General features: G+C 51.4%; 1 protein-coding gene across 1 annotated transcript; it reads left to right on the forward strand.

The window, feature by feature from the left end:
* Positions 1 to 2008: 2008 nt before the first annotated feature.
* Positions 2009 to 23201, forward strand: Chaf1b (chromatin assembly factor 1 subunit B). The gene is made up of 13 exons (XM_051150286.1): positions 2009 to 2358; positions 3112 to 3244; positions 6336 to 6453; positions 7511 to 7614; positions 10660 to 10756; positions 12551 to 12635; positions 13019 to 13112; positions 14956 to 15025; positions 15116 to 15207; positions 17704 to 17866; positions 18860 to 19273; positions 22343 to 22434; positions 23056 to 23201. Exons 1-13 carry the CDS (start codon positions 2233 to 2235, stop codon positions 23163 to 23165), a joined length of 1698 nt encoding a protein of 565 aa, XP_051006243.1. The 5' UTR covers positions 2009 to 2232; the 3' UTR covers positions 23166 to 23201.
* Positions 23202 to 23721: the final 520 nt, after the last annotated feature.

The following is a 23721-nucleotide window of genomic DNA, read 5'->3' on the forward strand; positions in this document are numbered from 1 at the left end:
CAGGACCCTTGGAAGAGCAGCCAGTGCTTTTAACCTCTGAGCCATCTCTCTAGCCCCTCATAACTTACATAAGTTTTACATAGAAAGTTACTTCTTTCACTAGTCTGGTCTTCAAATCCACCAGAGACCCAAGAAGGATAAATTATAACCTAAACAGCATATATATTAATTAAAATGACGGAGACTATTCCATAGTCCACTACCTAGACAGCTGTCCCAGGCTTCGTGGTTTCCATGGTACCACAGGCAGAGGCAGTCTAGCCATCAGGCCGAAAAGATGAAAGGGGGAGACAGACCTTACTTTGTCATTGGCAGCTTGGATAGTTAACTCTCCAGATGTGTCTGCGTTTTCCCTGTATGTATGATTGTGCCCACATATGTGCCTTGTGCTGCTGGAGGTCTGAAGAGGGTGTTGGATCACCTGGAGCTGTGAGCCATCATGTGGGTGCTGGGAACTGAACCCAAGGCCCTCGGTGAAAGCAGCCAGTGCTCTTACCTGCAGGATCATCTCTCCAGCCTTGAAATGAATTCTTTACAAAAACTTAATTTTCGGGGACTAGAGAGATGGCTCAGAGGTGAAAAGCACTGGCTGCTCTTCCCATCTATAGCGAGATCTGGTGCCCTCTTCTGGCGCGGGCATACATGGCAGGCAAAACACTATTAATCATAATAAAATCTGGCGGTCCTAGACAGAAGCAGGAAGATCTTGGAGCTTGAGGCAAGCCTGGTCTACAGAACGAGGTCAAGGCCAGCCAGGGCCACACAGAGAAACCTGTCTCAAAAAAAAAAAAAAAGTGAAATTATTGAGAAGGGTTATGAACTAACCATTACGTAATTGGAATGGGAACTACTTGGTTTCCCACACACAATCTTGTAGCCCAGGCTTGCCTCAAACTTGCTGTGTAGCTAAGGATTGAATTCCTGATCCCCTTTCTGTCTCCACCTCCTGAGTGCTCGGGTTACTATCCTAACAACTGAGCCAGGCTTCCCTCACATCACTAAGAGGGTAGAAGACCAAGTTCCTATTTCACGGACATTTCACACCCCAGAGACCACTCTGGGATCTTTTGGGGGGAGTGACGGTTCTCACATAGTCACTGATGCTGTGTGGGCTGTGATTTGGTTATTTTGCATGAGTCCCAAATTTCCCATCTGTCCTATAAGGAATGGTATGTGTTTTGGTTTTGTTTGGTCTCAAGTAGTGGCCAGGAACTCTTTTGTAGCTGAGGATAACGTTGCGCTTTGGGTCCTCCTGAGTGCTGGATCACAGGCAGGGGCTGGTGAATTACCGCGGGCAGACCTGGGTCTGCGGAGCGCGCGGCACCGACGCTTGGTAGGTAGAACACTGCAGAACTCTCGGGTAAACACCCCCAACGCTGGACCTCCCTGGGATTCGGGGATGCGCGCGGAGAGGATTCCCGGTCCGGCACAGGGGGAGCCACAGATCGCGACAACAGCTCCGCCCACAGGCGGGAGGAGCGTCCTTAGCCCCGCCCACCGGAAGCAGCGACAGCACCGCCCACGGGGGGGAGGAGGGATGCCCTGCAACCCGGGCCCGGCGAGTCTTTCTGGCGACGGCCCCGCCCACGCAAAGGAGGGGCGCCCTGGAGCTCCGCCCTCCGGTAGGCGTGGCCTGCGGCGCGCGGGAAGCGGCGGGTGGCGGCGGCTCCGTGCGGACCGCGCGTCCTTGCAGGTAGGCTCCTTGCTGACTCCCGGTTTCCGCGCCTCGGGGCCCGGTCGTGCTGCAGCTGCCGGCCAGGGTCGCGGGGCGGGGATCGCGGCGGGGCCGGTCCTTCCCAGCTTTCCCAGGCCGCCGTCCCCGCGCCCCCCCCCCCCCGGGATCGGGACTCAGCGCGCCTCCCGCAAGGCCGGGCTGCGCCGTCGGGACCCGCGTCCCTCCCCACAAGGTCCGGCCCTCCCCACGACCGGGTCTCCTGCTGCTCCCCGGGATGACTCCCGGTACCCCGGCGGCACCGGTCCCCAGGACCCCACCTCGGCGGGATGCGCTGTGCTCGCCTCCATCTGGGCTGTTTGGTTTCTTTCTCTTCCGGAACCGTACACTGGTGGAAGTCACTTACTTGCCGGTGGACGGTTTTAGCTGAAGATTGCGGTTGTCGGCGTCGCCAGCAGCTTCCGCGCTGCTTACCTTGTTCGCCCTTGCTGTTCTAGGGTCGCTGTTTAACTCTTTGCTGAAGTTTCCAGCCTCCCTTTGCCCGGCCGAGACTTGGGAGGATGAAAGTGATCACGTGTGAAATCGCCTGGCACAACAAGGAGCCAGTGTACAGCCTGGACTTCCAGCATGCGGCAGCCGCGAGGATCCACAGGCTGGCGTCCGCGGGGGTGGACACCGCCGTCAGGGTAAATGGGCGGGCGGGGGGATACGGGGAAGTCCTGTGTGGAGCCCACATTTTCGTTCCTTTATTAAAAACTGAAGCCAGCTACTCAAGTCGGTTTGCCACCTCGCTAAGTTCTCAGGCCTGGGGTAAGCAAGGAACGCTGGGGAGATTAGCTTCTTAATTAACATTCCCTACATTGTTACAAGTGGGTTCTCAGTAATTTAGAACTAATTGAGAACTCTGCAGCACCGGTCAGATACTGGATGGAGGATCTACAGTTACAGCTTCTCCTCAGCAGTGGTGAGTTTGAGGCCAGTTAGGTGAGACCTTGTTTCAAAATAATAATATTGGTGTAGTTCCTGTCCTGTGCCCACCCAGTGCCTGTGCTGTGCCCGTTTTTTCTAGGAGCTGGGAGGGGGCATAGCAGGTGCTAAGGCTCCTTAGCTTGCATTTTTGCTGATACTTCCTTCCATTTACAAAGCTTCAAAAAGAAAATTGCATTATTTTTTACTTTAAGATTTATTTATCGTATATACAGTGCTCGACCTGCAGGTGACGCCTGCAGGCTAGAAGGCGGCACCAGATCTCATTACAGATGGTTGCGAGCTGTCCTGTGGTTGCTGGGAATTGAACTCAGGAAGAGCAGCCAGTGCTTTTAACCTCAGCCATCTCTCCAGCCCCCAAAATTGCATTTTCTGCCAGAAAATAAGTAGTTGTCTAGTGGGAGGAAGATGGGAGGCGGCTAGTCTGTTGCCATGTGCTCTGCTGTCAACAGATCTGGAAGGTGGAGAGAGGGCCGGACGGGAAAGCCACCGTGGAATTTCTCTCCAACCTTGTTCGACACACCAAAGCTGTCAATGTTGTGCGTTTTTCTCCGACCGGGGAGATTTTAGCATCTGGAGGAGACGGTAAGCATTGTACTTAACAATCCCCAGACCTGACCACCTCCGTACCTTCTGTCTAATAGTGACATTTGAGCTGGGGGTAATGGGCCTGTATTCACAGCATCCCGAGGCTGACACAGGAGGACTGTGAATTCCAAGCCAGCCTGGGTTAAATAGTAATGTTCTGTAAAGGAAGGAAAGTCAGATATTGGGATCTGAGCTGGTCGTATCTTTCTAGTTCCCTGTCTGCCTTTCGGATCGTTTAATACGTAAGAGCATGGCAGAGTGGGAAAACGGAGGCTACAGCATTAAACTCAGAAGATAGGTCTGAAAACAGCTCCTCCTCCACTCGTCCTGTGCAGGCTAGCTGGGCGTGGTAGGAAAAGTGGGTTGTTCTGTCGGCATCCCGAGGCATGTGCTGGGCCTGTCTGCTGATCGGAGTCAGCGCTGCACCTCTGTGTAATTAAGGGCTTTGGCAATGTTTTCATAATGTGCGCCTGTTCGGAGAAGATTGATTTGTATTGTGTGTCTGTGCTTACATGAGGCAAAAGAATACAGAAAAGGGCATCCTTGTCCATACATTAAATACCCTGTAGAACACTAGAAAGTAAAGCAAATCTTAGTTTTTGTTTGGAAAAAAATAGTTGTGTTCTCTGCCTTGATGCCCAGAATCTGTGGGATGTGAGTGTCTGTGTGCATGTTTACAGCGCAGTACATACATACAGTGTACGGGCGTACACACATGTACAGGAGTGTGCATGCTTACAGTGCTGCACATACACACAGTGTACGTGTGTACACACATGTACAGGAGTGTGCATGCTTACAGTGCTGCACATACACACAGTGTACGTGCGTACACACATGTACAGGAGTGTGCATGCTTACAGTGCTGCACATACACACAGTGTACGTGCGTACACACATGTACAGGAGTGTGCATGCTTACAGCGCTGCACATACACACAGTGTACGTGCGTACACACATGTACAGGAGTGTGCATGCTTACAGCGCTGCACATACACACAGTGTACGTGCGTACACACATGTACAGGAGTGTGCATGCTTACAGTGCTGCACATACACACAGTGTACGTGTGTACACACATGTACAGGAGTGTGCATGCTTACAGTGCAGCACATACACACAGTGTACGTGTGTACACACATGTACAGGAGTGTGCATGCTTACAGTGCTGCACATACATACAGTGTACGTGTGTACACACATGTACAGGAGTGTGCATGCTTACAGTGCAGCACATACACACAGTGTACGTGTGTACACACATGTACAGGAGTGTGCATGCTTACAGCGCTGCACATACACACAGTGTACGGGCGTACACACATGTACAGGAGTGTGCATGCTTACAGCGCTGCACATACATACAGTGTACGTGTGTACACACATGTACAGGAGTGTGCATGCTTACAGCGCTGCACATACACACAGTGTACGGGCGTACACACATGTACAGGAGTGTGCATGCTTACAGCGCTGCACATACACACAGTGTACGTGTGTACACACATGTACAGGAGTGTGCATGCTTACAGCGCTGCACATACACACAGTGTACGGGCGTACACACATGTACAGGAGTGTGCATGCTTACAGCGCTGCACATACACACAGTGTACGTGTGTACACACATGTACAGGAGTGTGCATGCTTACAGCGCTGCACATACACACAGTGTACGTGTGTACACACATGTACAGGAGTGTGCATGCTTACAGCGCTGCACATACACACAGTGTACGTGCGTACACACATGTACAGGAGTGTGCATGCTTACAGTGCTGCACATACACACAGTGTACGTGCGTACACACATGTACAGGAGTGTGCATGCTTACAGTGCTGCACATACACACAGTGTACGTGCGTACACACATGTACAGGAGTGTGCATGCTTACAGCGCTGCACATACACACAGTGTACGTGTGTACACACATGTACAGGAGTGTGCATGCTTACAGTGCTGCACATACACACAGTGTACGTGCGTACACACATTTACAGGCAGTGGTAGTGGAAGTGTGGAGGCGGCCATAGGCTGTCTTCCATGAGGTGGCCCCAGGGCAGTTCTCCTTTTACAAAGCCCCTTAGTCATAAAGACCAAAACCTCCCTCTAGTCTGCACGTGGAGTGTTGATCTGCCCGGCCACCTCATCTCTAGCAGACTCCATGAAGAACTTGCGTAGCTAGGATTCCAGGCACTCTGAGCTCTTTTTGTCTGTATTTCCTGCTCCCTCATCCACTCTCCTTTTCCTGGACATGCTAAAAGGATCATGTCATGTGGTGAGCCTATAGTCAGCGCGGGACAGGTTGTTAGGTTCAGACCACTGCTAGTGTCGGGCTAATAAGGTTTCTGACGTGTTCACACAGGTGGCAGTGATACAGCTTACCATACCAAAGCCACCGTGTTGTGAGTGCTTTTTGCAGATCCTCCCACCCCCACCCCGTACGGTCCTCACAGGGGCATCCAGGGGAAGCTTCCACAGGCGATCATAGATCAGGCCGGAAGCTGGCGTGTGTGTGGGATCATAGATGAGGTCAGAATCTGGCGTGTGTGGGATCATAGATGAGGTCAGAATCTGGCGTGTGTGGGATCATAGATCAGGCCGGAAGCTGGCGTGTGTGGGATCATAGATCAGGTCAGAATCTGGCGTGTGTGGGATCATAGATCAGGTCAGAATCTGGCGTGTGTGGGATCATAGATCAGGCCGGAAGCTGGCGTGTGTGGGATCATAGATGAGGCCGGAAGCTGCCATGTGTGGGATCATAGATGAGGCCGGAAGCTGGCATGTGTGGTGATCATAGATATATCAGGTCGGCTGTGAGTTACTTTCATTTCACTAAAGAAGGCAAATTTACTTGTCCTGTCCAAATTTTTTGTGTTTTTCTGAGGTAGGGTCTCATGTAGCCTAGGCTAGCCTTGAACTTCCACTCTTCCTGCCTCCTACTCCTGTGTTCTTAAAAGAGAAAGGCTCTTCCCTGGCCAGAGCATCCATTGAGCAACATAAAATTTACAAAGCACCCTGGAGCTCCGGAAGTGAAGGAGGCATGGGAAGGCCTGGTTCATGCTCTGGTGATTCGCCCCACAGATGCCGCCATTCTGTTGTGGAAGATGAATGACAGCAAGGAGCCAGAGCAGACCGCCTTTCAGGATGATGATGAGGCTCAGCTGAATAAGGAGAACTGGGCTGTGGTAAAAACACTGAGGTAACGGGCGGGACTGTGGCAGCGGTTTTTTGTTTTTTTTTTTGGTTTTTCGAGACAGGGTTTCTCTGTGTAGCCTTGGCCATCCTGGACTCACTTTGTAGACCAGGCTGGCTTTGAACTCACAGCGATCCGCCTGCCTCTGCCTCCTGAGTGCTGGGATTAAAGGCGTGCGCCACCACGCCCGGCTTGGCAGCGGTTTTTTAAAAATTACACATATATATAATTTATGACTATGCATGTGAGTAGGAGTGCATGCCGTGTGTGCGCGCGCGCGCGCGTGCTTGCACGCGTGCCTACAGAGGTTGAAAGGGATTATCAGATCTCTCAGAGCTGGAGCTGCAGGCATCCTGTGGTAACCGACATTGGTGCTGAAAACAAACCTCCATTTCTCCGGAAAAGCAGCAAGTGTGCTTAAGTTCCAGCCCCCCAAAGGACTCTTCTTTACTTCCTGAATACCTTGATAAAATATGTACCTACTTTAAAACCTTTGCCTACATTGTAAGACAACAAAGGATAAAAACACAATAAAAATATCTTTTTTCTATTACGAAGTTCTCCTTGGTTTAAAAAAAAAAAAAAAATCACATCTTTCCCCACCTCATTTTTGAGCCAGGCTTGTCTAACTATGTAGCCCAGGCTGGCCTTGAATTCTCTCTCCATCCTGTTCCCTCAGCCTCCCAGTGCTGGGATCATCAGTGTGGGTCCATGACGCCCTGACTCACTGTAGACACAGGTAACAACTGAGAAGAGCTGTTCATATCCAGGGCTGGCGCAGCGCTGCTGGAAATTCCTAGAGTCTAGTTCCAATGTCGGGTTCCAGGTTTTTTGTTTTGGTTTGGCTTTGGTTTTCCAAGACATGGTTTTTCTGCATAGCCCTGGCAGTCCTGGACTCACTTTCTAAACCAGGTTGGCCTCGAACTCACAGAGATCCACCTGCCTCTGCGTCCCTGAATGCTGGGATTACAGGTGTGCGCCACTGTGCCCGGCCAGACTTTGAACTTGTTGATAGCTTTTCTCCTCTTGCAGTAATGCTCCTGTTTCTGCCTTTGGGCTCTAGGGGCCACTTAGAAGACGTGTATGACATTTGCTGGGCGACGGATGGGAACTTGATGGCCTCTGCCTCTGTGGATAACACAGCTATCGTATGGGATGTCAGTAAAGGTGAGCGACATGTTTATTTCATCTTATTCGTGTGTGTGTGTGTGTGTGTGTGTGTGTGTGCACATGCATACAATACCCATGGAGTCTAGAACAGGTTGCCTGCCCCCCGGAGCACTTGTAAGGCTCTCAGTCTGGGCACCAGGAGCCACCCAGTTTGGGTCCTCTGCAAGAGCAGTGAGTGTGCTGACCTGCCGAGCTCCACACCAAGTGGTATATTTTTGCAATTACGAGGAGGAAGAAAATATCAGATTAGGCAGGCATGGCGCTGAAACAGGACCTGAGAGCTCACGTCTTGTTCCACAGCCATGAGCCAGAGAGGGAGAGCATGCTAACTGGAAATCTCTGAGTTTTTAAAACCTCAAAATCCGCCCCTAGCGACACACCTCCTCCAACAAGGCCACACCTCCTAATCCTTCCCAAACAGTTCACTCACTAGCCACCAAGCACTCAAATGCATGAGTTACAGGCCCATTCTCCTACATAAGACTACTATGCTCCCCGGGCCTGTTGCTCTCTGTCTAGCTTGCTTCTCAGTGTGATCCTTAACCGCCATAGTCTGTTCCTCTGACCCCTTTTCTTCCTCTCACCCTCAGAGAAACCCTGCCTGGGATCTGGCTGCCTGGGATCTGGGTTGCGTCCCACCTATTAAACTTCCCAGCTGTGGCCTCAGCTGCTTCTCAAATGCTTGCGCTTGCCAGCCCCGTCCTCCTGTTCCTCACTTGACTAGGTAGCTTACTTGGGACCTGCACAGGCTCCCTTGAAGCCCTCCTCTCAACCCCCACCTTCCTTAATCCCAGCCAACTTTCTGGAAAGGCTTTCAAGGAGAGAGACACCCTCTGGTGGAGTAGGGAGGGCAGCGCCTTAGAATGAGGCTGAAGCATGTGTGTCCCCTATGCTGGGTGGGTCAGGGGCACTGTGGTTTGTGCTGGGCGGGGAAGCTGGCGGCATTAGGGTGGGCGAGCGGATGGGAAGAGGAAGGAGGAGAGGGTCTTTTTTCCCACCTCTCTCGTGGACTGAACTCAGGGCCTCGCACTTGCTTCTTTGTTTACTTTCTTGTTTTGTTTGTTTGTTTTTGTTCTTCGAGACAGGGTTTCTCTGTGTAGCTTTGGCTGTCCTGGACTCGCTTTGTAGACCAGGCTGGCATCGAACTCACAGTGATCCACCTGCCTCTGCCTCGAGTGCTGGGATTAAAGGCGTGCACCACCACCACAGGTGCTTTGTTTACTTTCAAATCAGACCAGTATGTTTCTCTCAGACCAGTATGTTTCTCTCCAACTATGCAGCAGTCTGGTAATTTAAGTTACCAGCCAAAGGCTTTGTTTACTTTCAAATGGTTAAAGCCTTTGAATGGTAACTTAAATTGCCGACTGTTCCATAGTTTGAGAGAAACACCCTGGTGTGAGTGGGGTCCTTGAGGGCTAGCCAGCAGTTCTGTATGGTGCGGAAGCCTCCTTCACTTAGCAGAACAGGCACTAAGTTAGAAGAGCAGAACATCACATTGGTGTTTGTTGTGGAAGAATCTGTGCTTGGAGATGAATGCAGGGCCAGGTCCCTCTTGGCGTGCCTGCACCCGGCTGTGACAAGTCTGTGTGTGTCAGGCAGGCCTCTGGAAAACGAGGGAGAGATGCCCATCTTTGAGAGTCATAGGGAACAGGTACACGGAGGTTAGGATGATGACAGCAGGGAATCCCAGACCAGAGGTGTCGTAGAAGAATAACTCAAGTGTGGAAGTGACTGAGCAAGCAGTTCGTGCCTGTCATCCCTGCACGCAGGAAGCAGGAGAATTGCTTTGAGTTTGAGTCCTGCTTGAGAGTTCCAGCTTAGCTTGGACTAAAGAGTGAGTTCTAGGCCATCCTGGGCTACAGCAGGAGATAGATGGGTGCGCGCGCACGCGTGTGTGTGTGTATGTGCGTATGTGTTTAGCTTCATAATTGTGTGTTCCTTTTGTAGGGGAAAGCTCTGTGCCGCTCGCTGGCTTACCCACTGAGTGCCTTCATTAACATGCCCTGCACAGGCCCCCTCCATCCTTCTATGTCTGTGACCTAACTTGTGACTCTTGCTGTCATATTTTCTTTTTTTTGTTTTTGTTTTTCAAGAGAGGGTCTCTCTGTGTAGCCTTGGCTGTCCTGGACTCACTTTGTAGACCAGGCTGGCCTCGAACTCACAGCAATCTGCCTGCCTCTGTCTCCCTGAGTGCTGGGACTAAAGGCGTGCGCCACTGTGCCGGGAGGCACTGTCATATTTTCTAAACTTTGTTTGTCTGCCTTGAAGCTCTTGTTACCCAGGCTAGCTGGACCCCTGGATTCCCATCCCCTCCTCCCCAGTGCTAAGGTCACAGGTATGCGCCCCCTGCCACATCTGGCACAGCCTCCTCTTAGAAACACAGATCACGAGCCAGGCGTGGTGCCGCGTGCCTTTAATCCCAGCACTCGGGAGGCAAAGGCAGGCGGATCACTGTGAGTTCGAGGCCAGCCTGGTCTACAAAGCGAGTCCAGGACAGCCAAGGCTACACAGAGAAACCCTGTCTCAAAAAACAAACAAACAAACAAAAGAAACACAGATCCCTTCCCAGCGTGCTGGTCCCGGGCTGTCTCTTCCCAGCTCTAACTCTCCTGTGCCTCCTCTGCCTCTTGATTCTGACTTCGTCCTTTCCCAGTAGCAGTTCCCAGCTCCTCATTTGTGGCTTCTCATGTGCTAAGCCCAGCTGTGACGGCAGCGGTGTGAGTGCTCATGCACATGTGTGCTGGTCTCGGTGGTCCTCCCCACCCCCTCATCCCATCCCATCCGTTATCATCCCCAACCCAGAGAACTAAACTCAGGCCTCCAATTTCACAACTGTTTCTCTGGCCCACACAGCTCTAGGCTGCAGGTGCCTGCCTCCATCGCTCTGAGTGCTGCCATGGGGCGGGGCTGTGTGGAGTGGGCAGTGGGTCCCCTGGGACTACCTGCAGCATGGTGGGCTGCAACCAGGAGGTGGCGTGGAAGCCGCGCTTCCTGCAGTGTGCCTCCTGGGTCTTCATAATGCTGTGGTGTGCTTCTTTGTAGGACAGAAGATTTCCATTTTCAATGAACATAAAAGTTACGTACAAGGAGTAACCTGGGACCCTCTGGGTCAATATATTGCAACCCTGAGTTGTGACAGGTGTGTAAGTAACATGGGAGTTTTTGCACGTTTATCACAGTCTCACTAAGGGATTGCTGGTCCAGCTCTGGCTGGTTTGCTCTTGTTCTGTTGATTCCGGCAAGAGGGGAGTTAGAGACTACTTAGGTCAGGTGCCTCATCCAGCGCTGACAGTGCTGAGTCCTCACTGGATGGGAAGTTAACATAGACAGAACGTGTGTGTGTGTGTGTGTGTGTGTGTGTGTGTGTGTGTGTGTGTGTGTGTGTGTGTGTGTCTGGTGCTCTCGGAGGCCAGAAGAGGGCACTGGATCCCCTAGAACTGGAGTCACAAACACTTGGGAGCTGTCAATACTGGCCACAAACTGGGGGCCCCCTACAAGAGCCATGCCTGCTCTTAGCCACCAGCCCATCTCTCCTTCCCATTAGGAAGAGCTTTTAAAATCAGATGAACTCAAGTGATTTCAAGGACACAGACTAGCAAAGGTAGTTGGTGGATTCGGGTATGCATTTCCCATTTCTTTTACAGTGCCGGGGATCACACAGGACCTTGCTGGTGCTGGTGCTGGGCAAACACGCCCACATTTCACTTTTGATCATAGTTTTCTTCTGTAGTGGCTTATATAATACTTTTTTGGATTTATTTATTTTATGTGTACAAATGTTTGCCTGCATGTATGTATGTGCACCACATACATACCACATGTGTGAACACAAGACAGCTGTCAAATCCCCCAGAAGTGGAGTTACAGATGGCTGTGAGCTGCCGTGTAGGGGCTGGGAACTGAACCTAGATCCTCTGTAAGAGCAACCAGTGCTCTTAACCGCTGAGCCATCTCTCCAGCCTATAGATATAAAGATTTATTTATTTTATGTGCGTTTGGTGCTTTGCTTCCATGTGTGTCTGTGTGAGGGCATCAGATCTTCAGGAACTGGAGCTACAGACCATTTGAGTTACCACGTGGGCGCGGGACTTGAACCCAGATCTCCTGGAAGGGCAGCCAGTTCTCTTACCCTCTGAGCCCTCTCCCCTGCCCCCCCCCATTGTTGTGTGTTGTCGTTGTTGCTGTTTGTTTGTGTAGTGACGGCATTTCCTGTAGCTCAGGCTGGCCTTTCTACATAGCCAGAGCTGTCTCTGAGCTTCACACCTTACTCCACCTCCTGAGTACTGGGACCAGCTCGCTCTTCCATGCCCTGGTTATTAGGTGTTGGAGCTGAACACAGGTGTCAGTGCACGCTGGGCAAGCACTCGGGCAACTGAGCAACATCACCAGGCCTCAGCTGCTTTTAATTTAAAATTGGAATTTCATACGGCCCTGAAATACAAAGTGTGTCAGGCTTGGGGTTTATTGTAGACCTTCCTGTTAGGTTCTGAATGTGGCGTGTTTTCTAATGTCCCTCTCACTGAGGCACTTGAGAGGGCACTTTAGTTTGTGGGAACAATGAAGCAAGATTCAGTTGTCGGCGATTTTCCATCCCTGCTCCTTGACGGAGTGAGGGGACCCAGCTGTGTCTTCCTGGTCTCCTGCCTCAACCTTCCAGCGTCTTACTCTATAACCCAGGCTGGCTCTGAGCTCACGGTGACCCCCCTGCTTCCGCCTTCCATGAGCAGGTGTGTGAGTCACTGTATCCGGCATGCCTTACTCCTACAGTTCGCACCACCGTTCCCCGGGGCGCCATACCGAGGTCTGAGTTCCCCAGTGAGGGTGTCCGTGATGGCTCAGCTGAGGCGCTGTGGCATCCACAGACTGGCAGTTGGTTGTTACTGTGTGAGACAGTTCCCGTGCCACCATGGGACTCAGACTTTTCTTTCTTCAGGGTGCTACGGGTCTATAGCACCCAGAAGAAGCGTGTGGCTTTCAATGTTTCAAAGATGCTCTCTGGACTAGGGCCTGAAGGAGAGGTAGGAGGAACTTTTTATTATAATTTCATTTGTGTGTGTGTGTGTGTTTGTGTGTGGGTGTGCGCGCGCGCATGCGCGTGTCCATGTCACAGTGTGCTGCTGAAGGTCAGGGTCAGTTCTCTATCCACTGTGGGGGTCCTGGGGCTGGAACTCAGGATGACAGGCTTGGCAGAAAGTGCCTTTTACCCTCTGAAGCCTTTGCCAGCACACTCCCTCTCACTGGTACTTTGAGATCTGGTGAGTCCTGAGGTCCTTGTTGCTGAGTCACGGCACTCCCCAGACCTGTGGGCTAACTGATCTGGTGGGGCTTCCTCTTGGGCCAGTTCTAAGTGGTGAGCCTCTGCGGAGGGTTTCGGGGTGACTTTGCGCTCTGCGTACCACAGGCACGGAGTTTCCGGATATACCACGATGACAGCATGAAGTCGTTCTTCCGAAGACTTAGTTTCACAGCAGACGGCTCCCTGCTCCTCACTCCAGGTGTGTCTGGTAATGTGAAATGGGGTGCAATGGCAGCATGGGGACGAGCTCACGTAAGTGTGAACAGAGCCATCGTGCAAGCATTCTACAGCTGAGCTGCAGCTGTAGCCCAGAACTCTTGTTTTGTCCTCTGAGTCATGGTCTGGTGTAGCTCAGGCTGGTCCTGCACTTGTTACATGGCTGGGGATGATCTTGAACGTCTCACCCTCCTATCTCTGCTTCCTGAATGCTGGGGTTACAGGTGTGCGCCCCAGGCCTGGCTGGAGTGTTCACGTTCACATGGTAAAGTGTAGCAGGCTAAGTCAGCAACACATGACAGAAGTGGCACTTGGCGCTTTTGATAAGATATATTCGGGAGCCGGGCGTGGTGGCACACGCCTTTAATCCCAGCACTCGGGAGGCAGAGGCAGGTGGATCGCTGTGAGTTCGAGGCCAGCCTGGTCTACAAAGTGAGTCCAGGATAGCCAAGGCTACACAGAGAAACCCTGTCTCGAAAAACCAAAAAAAAAAGAAAAAAAGATATATTTACAGCAATCCTCTCAGTAGGCAAGAAAACAAAACAAAAGAAGAAAATTGAAAAGAAAACATGAGGACTTGAATGTAGCTCATTGGTGAAGTGCTTTCCTAACCTGTGTAAGGCTCTGGGGCCAACCCTTAGCACCATAAATATGAGTGAGTGAGTGAGGTGACAGAAGGGCACAGATCATATCCAAGAACCGGTCCTGACACCCGGGAACAGGCAAATGCAGAAATGAACAGCAAGACAATTTAGATGTTGCTATTCTGTTCAGATTGAAAAAAGGTGACAGTTCCCATCAGTGCTGCATGGGCAGGGCCTGGGCATTGCACTGGGACCGAGGCTTGTGTAGGGGCATCCCAGAAATGCCATCCAGTCCCACGTCTCACATCTACGTCACACGGAAGTCCACAGGAATTCCTCAGCATCTATGTCCGGTACTTGGCTGTTAATCCAACACTGGGAAGGAGGAGGTGAGAGAAGGTCAAGGTCATTGGCTGTATAATGAGTTCAAGACCATCGTGGGATGTTTGAGACCCTGCCTCAAACAACCTTCCCCCAGACCAAGAGCCCTGAAGCCCCCAGGCAGCACTTTGCAACAGAGGACATGGTTCTCCAGTAAATACGGAGCCACCAAAAATGCAGGCCCTGGTGCCGTGCGAGCTGTTGACAGGGACAAGCAGACAGGGAACAACGTGTAATTCGCTATTTCCTACAACAAATGCACTAAGGCCACTGTGGAGTTGCATGTGCCCAGGCAGACAGAACCAGCATTGGCTTGTCACAGTGGGGTGGTGGGGAGGGCTGGCCAGGGGGTAGCTGTGCACAAACGCCAGAGGAAATCCTCCTTGTAGTCCCACAATGGTCACATGTAAATTGGCATTCATATGTTTTATACCACGTGACCATCGGGTTCTGCTGGAGGCGGCAGCGTGGGCTCAGTCTCCTGACAACTTGAAGGTGAGATGGACCACCAAGGTCTGAATGCTGGAAGCAGACGTGGAGGCTCTCAGGCAGGGCGCCGGCAGCTGGATCCGGCCACTGGCCCCGTCAGCTGGATTGGCCTCTGTTCTCAAGCATGGGGTTTTACAGTGAGATCTCCTGGTTCTGGGCTTCCAGGGGCCCAGGGCCCTCACTCAGGTGCAGGTGACAGGCAGGTAGGACTGAGGCAGAGAGTGGGACCAGACAAACAGAGTGCTTGTCTTGGTGTCTGTCGCAGATGCCTGTCAGTCCCCCGCTTGAGGGGAGAATATTTTGCAAGCCAGACTGGGAGGCTTGTGAGGCTTTGCTGAAGAACTAACAGTGACTCTCCTCCCCGCTCCACAGCTGGATGTGTGGAATCTGGTGAAAACGTGACAAACACCACATACGTGTTCTCCAGAAAACATCTGAAAAGGTAGACGGTTGACGAAACATCTCTTTGATTTTGCCCGTTTTGCCTTTGTGCCGCATTGGTGCTGTTGCTAACCCGTGGTCGCCCTCGCAGGCCAATCGCCCACCTCCCGTGCCCTGGGAAAGCCACTCTCGCTGTCCGCTGCTGTCCTGTCTACTTCGAATTGAGGCCGGTGGCAGAGACAGGTACCATCAGAAGCCACTGCATGTGGGAGGGCGTGCTTTCTCCCTGGAGTGGGGATCTGCTGACTGTCCTGTGGGGAAAGCTGTGTGGATCTGGCTCGGGTTTTTAGTTTTGTTCATTGTAGCATGTAAAAAATGTGTATGATGCCTCAGTCTGAGTGTAATAATGTAACATTTGCTGTGGAAACATCAAGCGCCCTTTCCCCAGCCTTTTTGACGGACGCGTACTCATCTGTAGGAACTCATGATCCATATAGTGTGTCTTTTTTCTCGTTGTCCGGAAGACACTTTTCTCATCTATAGCAACAGCAGGAAATATGATAGCACTAGCTAGTTTTGTTCTGTTATTTGGCTTTTTGAGAGAGGGTCACGTGGTCTAGGTCAGCTTCAGGCTCACTGGTGAGGGTGACCCTGGACACTGGGCTCAGGCACTTGCCGCCACACCCAGTCTGAATTAATCCTGCGCCATACATTGTGTTTACATGGGTGTTTCCGTTCTTGTACATATTCCTGGAGTTTGCTCTGCAATGCAGTGTGTTGCTCAGGAGCGTTTTGATCCTTTGGGCTGTTGTTTTTAGGTTCCTTACATAGGGCTAGGCAGCATTTGGTTCGTGACACAGTTTGCACCCTGAGGCGCAAGGCCTTCTGCCTATTAACTGATGCCCAGGACTGTGAGTTCCTTGGTTCCCCGAGCCTCTTCGCCAGCCTGCTCACATGAGCGCTGAGCTGACAACTCCTGTGGCCTGGAGCTTTCCAGCTGGTCTTCCTGAGCTCTGAGGCCCACAGCCTTTCAGCTGGGAGTCTTCTAGGCCATCTGGGGTCTCTGCCTTCACTTGGCCCACCAGGCAGTCAGTTGAGGTGACTTTGGACTGTGCACCTGCTGGACACCCAGGATCATTGTCGCTTGCCACCTGCTGGCCAGTGTCCTGAAGGCTGCTGTCCACTTGCTTGGCTCGGAAAGTAAATCTGGTCCCTATTTTCCCCACAATGGAAGCAGACACTACTTTAAAGTTTACTCTTTAAACTTTGTAAATGGTATTGTTAACTCTAAAAGCTTTGCTTGCGCCCGCATGGTCATTCACACCTGTTGTCCCAGTACTTGGGAGACTGGCCCAGGCTTGCTGTGACTTTGAGGTTCACTTTGGCTGTCACACACACACAAACACACGCACACTCCTGCCGCTACCCCCTCCCAACCCCCACCCCAGACAAACCATTACTCAGCAAACTTTCTAAATGAAACCATTTTCCTGCCAGAAAGCTGCACTTCCTCATGACACTCAGAACCCCTGCTTCCTGCTTGGGCCTCTTATTCGTACTCATAAATGTGAGGACTAAATTTGATTTCTTCTTGGTTTTTCTTTTTTTCTTTTTTTTTTTTTTTTTTGCTTTGAAATTTAGAAACAAGTTTTATTTAAGATCTGAAATACAATTCCTAAAATATCAACTTTTCAGAAAACTGTGGCTACACAATAATGCATTGCCTCTATCATGTTAGAATGTGCATTAGACTCAAATACAAAACCCAAGAAACAAACCACCATCCTTCAACAATTTGAGCAAAGATAGAATGAATGCCTAAGGAACAACAACGATGGATTTGCAGAGGATAGGCTGTTTACGTCAAGCACTATAAAAAAAAAAAAAAGCACAAATGCATGGGTTTGGGTTTTCAGATATATACATTTAAGTTGAACCTTTGGCACTAGGAACCAGGGCATCTCATCACGTAGCATTAACACATATTAGAAAACCGTGTAGTGTCAAAGGGATAGAACCACCAGCATTCAAGCAATGTTGTCAACTAGGCAATAAAATGTTCTACTGAATTTCTTCTTTGTCTATTCTTCTTGGTTTTTCGAGACGGGGTCTTTCTGTGTAGTCTTGGCTGACCTGGACTCACTTTGTAGACCAGGCTGGCCTTGAACTCACAGTGATCGCCTGCCTCTGCCTCCTGAGTGCTGGGACTAACAGTGTGTGACACCTGCTTGAATTTTTTTTTTTTTTTACTTTTCTAGACAAGGTTTCTCTGTGTAGCTCTGGTTGTTCTGGAACTCACTCTGTAGACCAGGCTGGACTTGAACTCACAGTGAACCACCTGCCTCTGTCTCTCAAGTGCTGGGATTAAAGGTGTGCGCCACCACCGCCCGGCTTGAATTCCTTTTTATTTTATTTCTTACTGTATTATTAAGCACAGGTATGTGCGCTGGGGTGGTAGTTGCATGCCACAGTGCGTGTGCACAGGTCAGGGGGCAACTGGGAGGAATCAGTCCTTGCCTTCTGCTCACAGTGGCAGCGTGGCAGCAGGTGCCAGCAGGTGCCTTTACCTACTGTCCCATGTTGCCAGCCCAGGAGCCAAGTTCTTCGGGATGGTTGGCAGCAAACCAGCTTTTAGTGACATGGCATTTCCTTCCCCAGAGGAGAGAATTTGGGGAGAGTGATTCTTTCCTTTGGGAACTCTGTTCTATAGCTTCACTCAGCTTGTCTTTCCCCCCACAGAGAAAGCACCAGAGGAGCCCAGCTCCGAGCTGTTGAGCCTGCCCTACCGTATGGTTTTCGCCGTGGCCTCCGAGGACTCCGTATTGCTGTATGACACACAGCAGTCGTTCCCGTTTGGCTACGTGTCTAACATCCATTACCACACCCTGAGTGACATTTCCTGGTGAGCAGCTAACAGAGGATGTGGAGGGGGGTTGACATGTGTTTCCTTGGATAGATTTCTGAGACAGGGAGTGTTTTGTTTCTCTAGTCTGGTCTTGTTTCTGTGAAGCAACTTTTATTAAAAACGGAAGCCATTTCACGTGCGTGCATGTGTTTGTGCGCACATGTGCTACAGCATGCGTGTGAAAGTTGGAGGACAGCTCACAGGAGTCTGGCCTCTCCTTCCACAGTAGGTTCCAGAGAGCTGAACTCACATCATCAGGCGGTGCACAAGCACTGTGACCTGCTGAGCCGTGAGTTCTGGTGCCGGGCGCATTGCTTTATGGGGAGAAATCAAAGATATCGCCTCACCTGCCAGGGTCACCTGACACGGCCTTTCCCATATAGTTTAGGGGGTCCTCAGCGTTACCATATGCCGAGATGACCTTGTGATCCCAGCTCTGGCTTCCCATGTGCAGGGAGGAGAGGTGTGCCACCGGTATGGGGCCTCGTGCACACCAGGCAAGAGCTCTCTCAACTGAACTACCTCGATAGGCCCCTTGCATGTGTATGCGTGGGGTGGTGCACGCGCCACAGCCCACCTATGGAGGTCAGAGGACAGCTTTGTGGGGTCAGTTCTCCTGCCACCCTACGTTGCTCCCAGGAATCCAGCTTTGGTCACCAGGCTTGGACAGCAAGCACCTACACTAGCTGAGCCAGCTTACTGGCCCTGCGCTTACTTTTTATGTTGGGATAGGAAAAGATCACTGCACATTTATCCAGGTGAAGGCAGGAGGAGGCACATGGATGAAGGCGGCTTCGGAGCCTGCGGTGGGACTGGGAAAAGAAACGCTTGCCTGGAGCGCTTGTTCAAACTGTCTGTTGTGCCGTCCCCCTGACTGCCGCCTTCAAACAGACATTTGTGATGGGCTCCCGTTCTCTAACTGGCCATGGGGGTGTAAAGCGTGAGCTGTCAGTAAAAACCTCTGGCTTCTCTCTCGTTCTGGGGTCACAGGTCCAGCGATGGGGCTTTCCTGGCCGTTTCCTCCACGGACGGTTACTGCTCGTTTGTGACCTTTGACAAGGGCGAACTTGGCATACCTTTGAAAGAGAAGCCAGTCCTGAGCATAAAGACTCCTGATACAGCAAAGAAAACCAAGAACCAGGCACAGCAGGGCTCGTCGCCAGGGTCCAGATCAGCCGAAGGGACCCCCACCAACAGAGTCCAAGACCCCAGCAGCCCCTGTACCACGCCCTCACCAACCACACCTTCTCCAGCCTCGTCCTCAGCCGCTCCTGCGGGCAAAATCTCCTTGCCACTGCCTTCTGAGGAGAGGCCCCTGCAACCTGCTAGTCAAAACACGAAAGCCCCGCAACCCAGGAGGGTCACGCTGAACACGCTACAGTCCTGGGGCAAGACAGCTCCCCGGTAAGAGCATTCGACTAAACAAAGTGTCCTTGTGAAATGAGCCCCAACATAGCAAATGCCTGAGGTTCCATATCCCTCCTGCTGGGCCTGTATTTCCTACCTAGGGGTGAAGCCCAGCCTCTTCCCATGGTCCACCTGTGGTATGTGCTAGATGGCCAGTGGCCTGGTCTGGCCGCCTTTTCTTCTCAGCCTTGTCTCTGCCCTCCCTTTGGGATCCCCCTTTGTCTGCTTCCTAGGGAAGAAGCCTTGGGTGCCCCCTCCTGGTGATGTTAGAATCTTCCTGAGAGAGACATTTGTCTTCTCTCTTCCTGGTCTTTGTGACCCCTGCTCCCTGGAGCATGCTCTGGTCAGGGGTTTGTTTCCTCTTAGGTTATAAGCTATAAGGACAGGAAGTGCCCTCCTTTTTCAGCTCAGTTCTCCTTGGTGGCACCAGGCACCTCCTGGCGGGTAGGAAATCAAGGAAGTGCTGCTTCCAGAAGCTTCCCGACACTGATTAAATGTCTGAAACAAACAACTTAAAAGGGAAAAAAGCCTCATTTTGGCTTACAGGTTCTGAGACTTCAGTCCACAGTTAATTGCCGCATTGCTCTAGGCTATGCCAGCCAAGCACAGGATGGCAGGTGTGTGGCAAAAAAAAGCTGCTTACCTCACGGAGCCTGGCGGGGCAGGACAGGGAGGAAGGAACCAGTGTCAAGGGCACCTAACATCATCCCCTAAGCCAGTGGTTCTCAACATCAGGTCCAGACCCCTGGGGGTCAGGTGTCAGATATCCTGCGTATCAGATACTTACATTACGATTCATAACAGAAAAATTGCAGTTATGACATAGCAATGAAATCAACTTCATGTTGGGATATATTGATTCCCCTCCCCCCCCGCACCCTCCCCCCCCCCACCGCCTGCAGAACCCTGACTGTCCTGGAACTCACTCTGTTGACCAAGCAGACCCTAAACTTGGTGATTTGCCCCTGCCCAAATTAAGGCATGCACCACCACACACAATACCGTTGTGATATTTTGATAGGCATGTGTATTGTATACAGGTCAAGTCATGTCATTTAGCCTTTTGGGAATCCGATCTTCCCCATTGTCCGCCAGGTCCCTGCCTGTGCACTGGGTCCTTGTCCAGCTGTGGCACTGTGCCACTCCAGCCTCCATAGTCGTTTCTGTCTATATGAGACCAATGCAGGTGGTATGGGTATCTTTCTCCAAGCACTTGGGAGGCTGGGGCAGAAGGCCTGTGAGTTTGGGGCATCCTGAACCACACAGTAAGTTCTAGACCAGCCTGAGTACATACAAGGCCCTCTGTCTCCACACACAAGAAAACTCCGTGAGAGTGACCTTCCTGATCTCTCATCTGAGGGAGGCCATGTGTTTCTTTCTGGGCCTGCTTCTCGTGTGTAGCCTGTCCTCCAGGCTTATCCTTATGAGGTCACGGTGGTCCAAGGCCTCGCAGGTGATGCTATGGGCGTTCCTTCCTGGCCACAGCCATCTGTGGCCATGCATCCTGTGCAACAGCAGCTGCCCACATCCTCATGCAGCAGGAGGTGCCAGCCTGGGTTTTCCTTCCGCGTCTATGCTACCCTGGTATCCCCTGACTGCACTTCCTACTCCACCTGTCTCTTCCTGCTCACCCTGTGGCTGGGCTGAGTCAGGTATGGCCTCCCACTCCTTCCTCCCAGCTTCCTGCCATGTTGTTCTGACTATTGGTGAATTCATAGTACAATTAAATATAATGTTTGCCTCTTTTAAAATCTACTTTGGAGCTGGAGAGATGGCTCAGAAGGTAAGAGCACTGGCATAATTAATCTTTAAAAAAATAAAATCTACTTTCTATAGAATACAAGTGCATTTTCAAAAAATATTTATTATGTATACAGTGCTCTGCCTGCATGTACACCTGCAGGCCAGAAGAGGGCATCAGATCTCATTATAGATGGTTGTGAGCCACCACGTGGTTGCTGGGAATTGAACTCAGAACCTCTGGAAGAGCAAGCAGCCAGTGCTCTTAACTTCTGAGCCATCTCTCCAGCCCCAGAGAGTGCATTTTTTTAAAAATGTGTGGTAGCGCGCGCACGCGCGCTCATGTGTGTGTATGTGTGCGCACAAGTGCCCTTGAAAACCAGAAAAGGGTGTCGGGTCCCCTTGACAGTACTGGGAACTGCAATTAGGTCCCCTGGCGGAGCACCAAACACTCCAGCCCCACAATGTGGTGTTTTGCTTCTATTGTTGGTTTTTTTGTATTTTTGTTTGTTGGTTTTTGGGAGGGTTGAAACAGGGTCTCACTGTGTAGCCCTGCCTGTCTTGGAACTCAGTATGTAGACAAGACTGGCCTCAAGCTCAGAGATCTGCCTGCCTCTGCCTCTGTGAGTGCTAGGATTAAAGGCATGGACCACTGCACCCAGCAAGATAGGATTTGTTTTGTTTTTAAAGTTATTTATTTATGTATACAGTGTTCTGCCTGCATGTATGCCTGCAGGCCAGAAGAGGGAGTCAGATCATACTATAGATGGTCAGTTTCTGGGAACTGAACTTAGAACCTCTGGAAGAGCAGTCAGTGCCCTTAATCGCTGAGCCATCTCTCCTGCCCCAGTGAGATGTGTGTTTTGTTTTGTTTTTTTAATATTGTAGTTCTTTTAGGTTTGGGAAGTATCCTTTGGGATACTTTTGGTGTTAAATTTCTTCTCTCAATTTCTTCTGAGCCGTTTACCAAGTTCTCTGCAGTTTTAACTTTAAAAAGAAAACACTAATTCTGGGGAAGCCAAGGCTCGGCCCTAAGAAGGGATCCTGTGTGTTTGGGGTTCGCACTCAGCAGAGTGTGCACTAGACTCCTAGTCAACAGAGCTGGGCTTTTCAAGCTTGTGCGACGTGTTATGGTGACTGTTGACTGTGAGCGGGGATGGCAGAGCCTCCTGGGGGTCTTCACTGGGCAGGACATTTACGGCCCTGCTGACGTGCCCTGTGGGAAGCTGTGTGCTCTTCCTGTGGTGGGTTTGCAACCTAACTTCCTACTTAAACAGTCCCTTTGACATTAATGAGCCGTCCAACCTTTTCCCTTTTCTAATCTAGGAGAATAAACTTAACACCGTTAAAGGCAGACACCGCGCCAGGTCCACCACTCACCAACAGAAGTGCCCCCTCCGCAGAGGAGGTTCAGCCAGGTAAGGGAGGGGCTGGGCATGTGTTCTTAGGAAGCTAACGCTCCCTGATTTGAGGCCAGCTCTGGGAAGGCCAGAGTGCACCGTTCAGAACATATGGCAGCTGTTTGCCTTGCCAGAGAGTAAAGTGACCCTGTGCAGAGGCGGCTCATGACAGCTCATGTTTAGGGCAGGAGACTAGAATTGTAGAGGGCTTAATAGCATCCCTGGTGCTGCCCCCACCCCCACCCCCCATTTTGGTGTTTTGCCTGCATGGATGTCTGTATGAGGATGTTGGATCCCCTGGAACAGGAGTTACAGACAGTTCTGAGTTGCCATGTAGGTGCTGGGAACTGAACCTACCCAGGTCCTTTGGAAGAACAGCCAGTGCTCTTAAGCACTGAGCTGTCACCCCAGCCCCCACCTGACGCCACTTTCACACCTTGTCGCCTCTTCAGCTGTCACAGATGTTGCCTCTCTCTTGACACGCAGTCACCCTGGCTGAGAGCAGCCATGCGGATACATTCCTTGTGTCAGTGCAGGATCTCACCAGCCATTTGCTCCTCATCTTGTGTCTGGATTTCATGTCACCCTGACTCACATGAGTCGTCACCACTTGCTCACCTATGTCTGTTGACATTTCAGAGCCTGGGGATCCCCAGGAGGAGCCTCCCGAGCTGAAGAGACCCAGGCTTGAGGAACATGAAGGAGATGCCCAAAGCCTGGGCCCCGACGAAGCTTCCAGGTTGGCTTGAGGCCTTCGGTAGCTGGCAGCCATGTGTGCAGGAGGCTGGGTACGGTGGTGTGCGAGCTGAATAAACACTCATGAATTAATTCACAGAAAAAAATGCGCGTGCCGAATTCTCCAACAGCCTGTGGTTCAGTCGCCCCTTTCTACAGGGACTCTGCGTGCTGTGCTAGGTGAAGGCCTCTTTCTGATGAGTATCTCAGACTAGGAAACCTGACCCTTAATCCCTTCACCTGACGGACTTTACACACCTGGATGCTCCCCACCTTGGCAGAGGACAGGGCCAGGAGAAAAGACAGGGTCATCTGTCCTACAAAGGAGACATTAAGTGGAAGTGTGCAGTGCTCCCGATGACCACTGGGGGTCACTGTGCCCACTGAATCTGCTCAGAGGGCTTGCTTGCTGGCTGCCCTGCTTGGCCCTCAGCCTGAACCTGGCTGGCTCATCCCCACCTATCCACCCTAGAGTGGTGTGTCTGGTGGCCACACTATGGGATCCCAGTCAGCTGTGCTCAGAAAGTGAGATAAAATCAACCCCTGGTCGGGGTAGTGTAACTCTCATTC

This window comes from Acomys russatus, chromosome 8 (genome assembly GCF_903995435.1).
Source record: "Acomys russatus chromosome 8, mAcoRus1.1, whole genome shotgun sequence".
Classification (NCBI taxonomy): Eukaryota; Metazoa; Chordata; class Mammalia; order Rodentia; family Muridae; genus Acomys; species Acomys russatus.

What these genes read in the sequence shown, in the direction of transcription:
- Chaf1b (XM_051150286.1), top strand. Translation starts at nt 2,233, where the DNA reads ATGAAAGTGATCACGTGTGAAATCGCCTGGCACAACAAGGAGCCAGTG. An exon ending in GCAACCCTGAGTTGTGACAG is followed by an intron (nt 10,757 to 12,550) that starts GTGTGTAAGTAA and finishes TTCTTTCTTCAG; the next exon opens with GGTGCTACGGGTCTATAGCA. An exon ending in CTCCCTGCTCCTCACTCCAG is followed by an intron (nt 13,113 to 14,955) that starts GTGTGTCTGGTA and finishes CCCGCTCCACAG; the next exon opens with CTGGATGTGTGGAATCTGGT.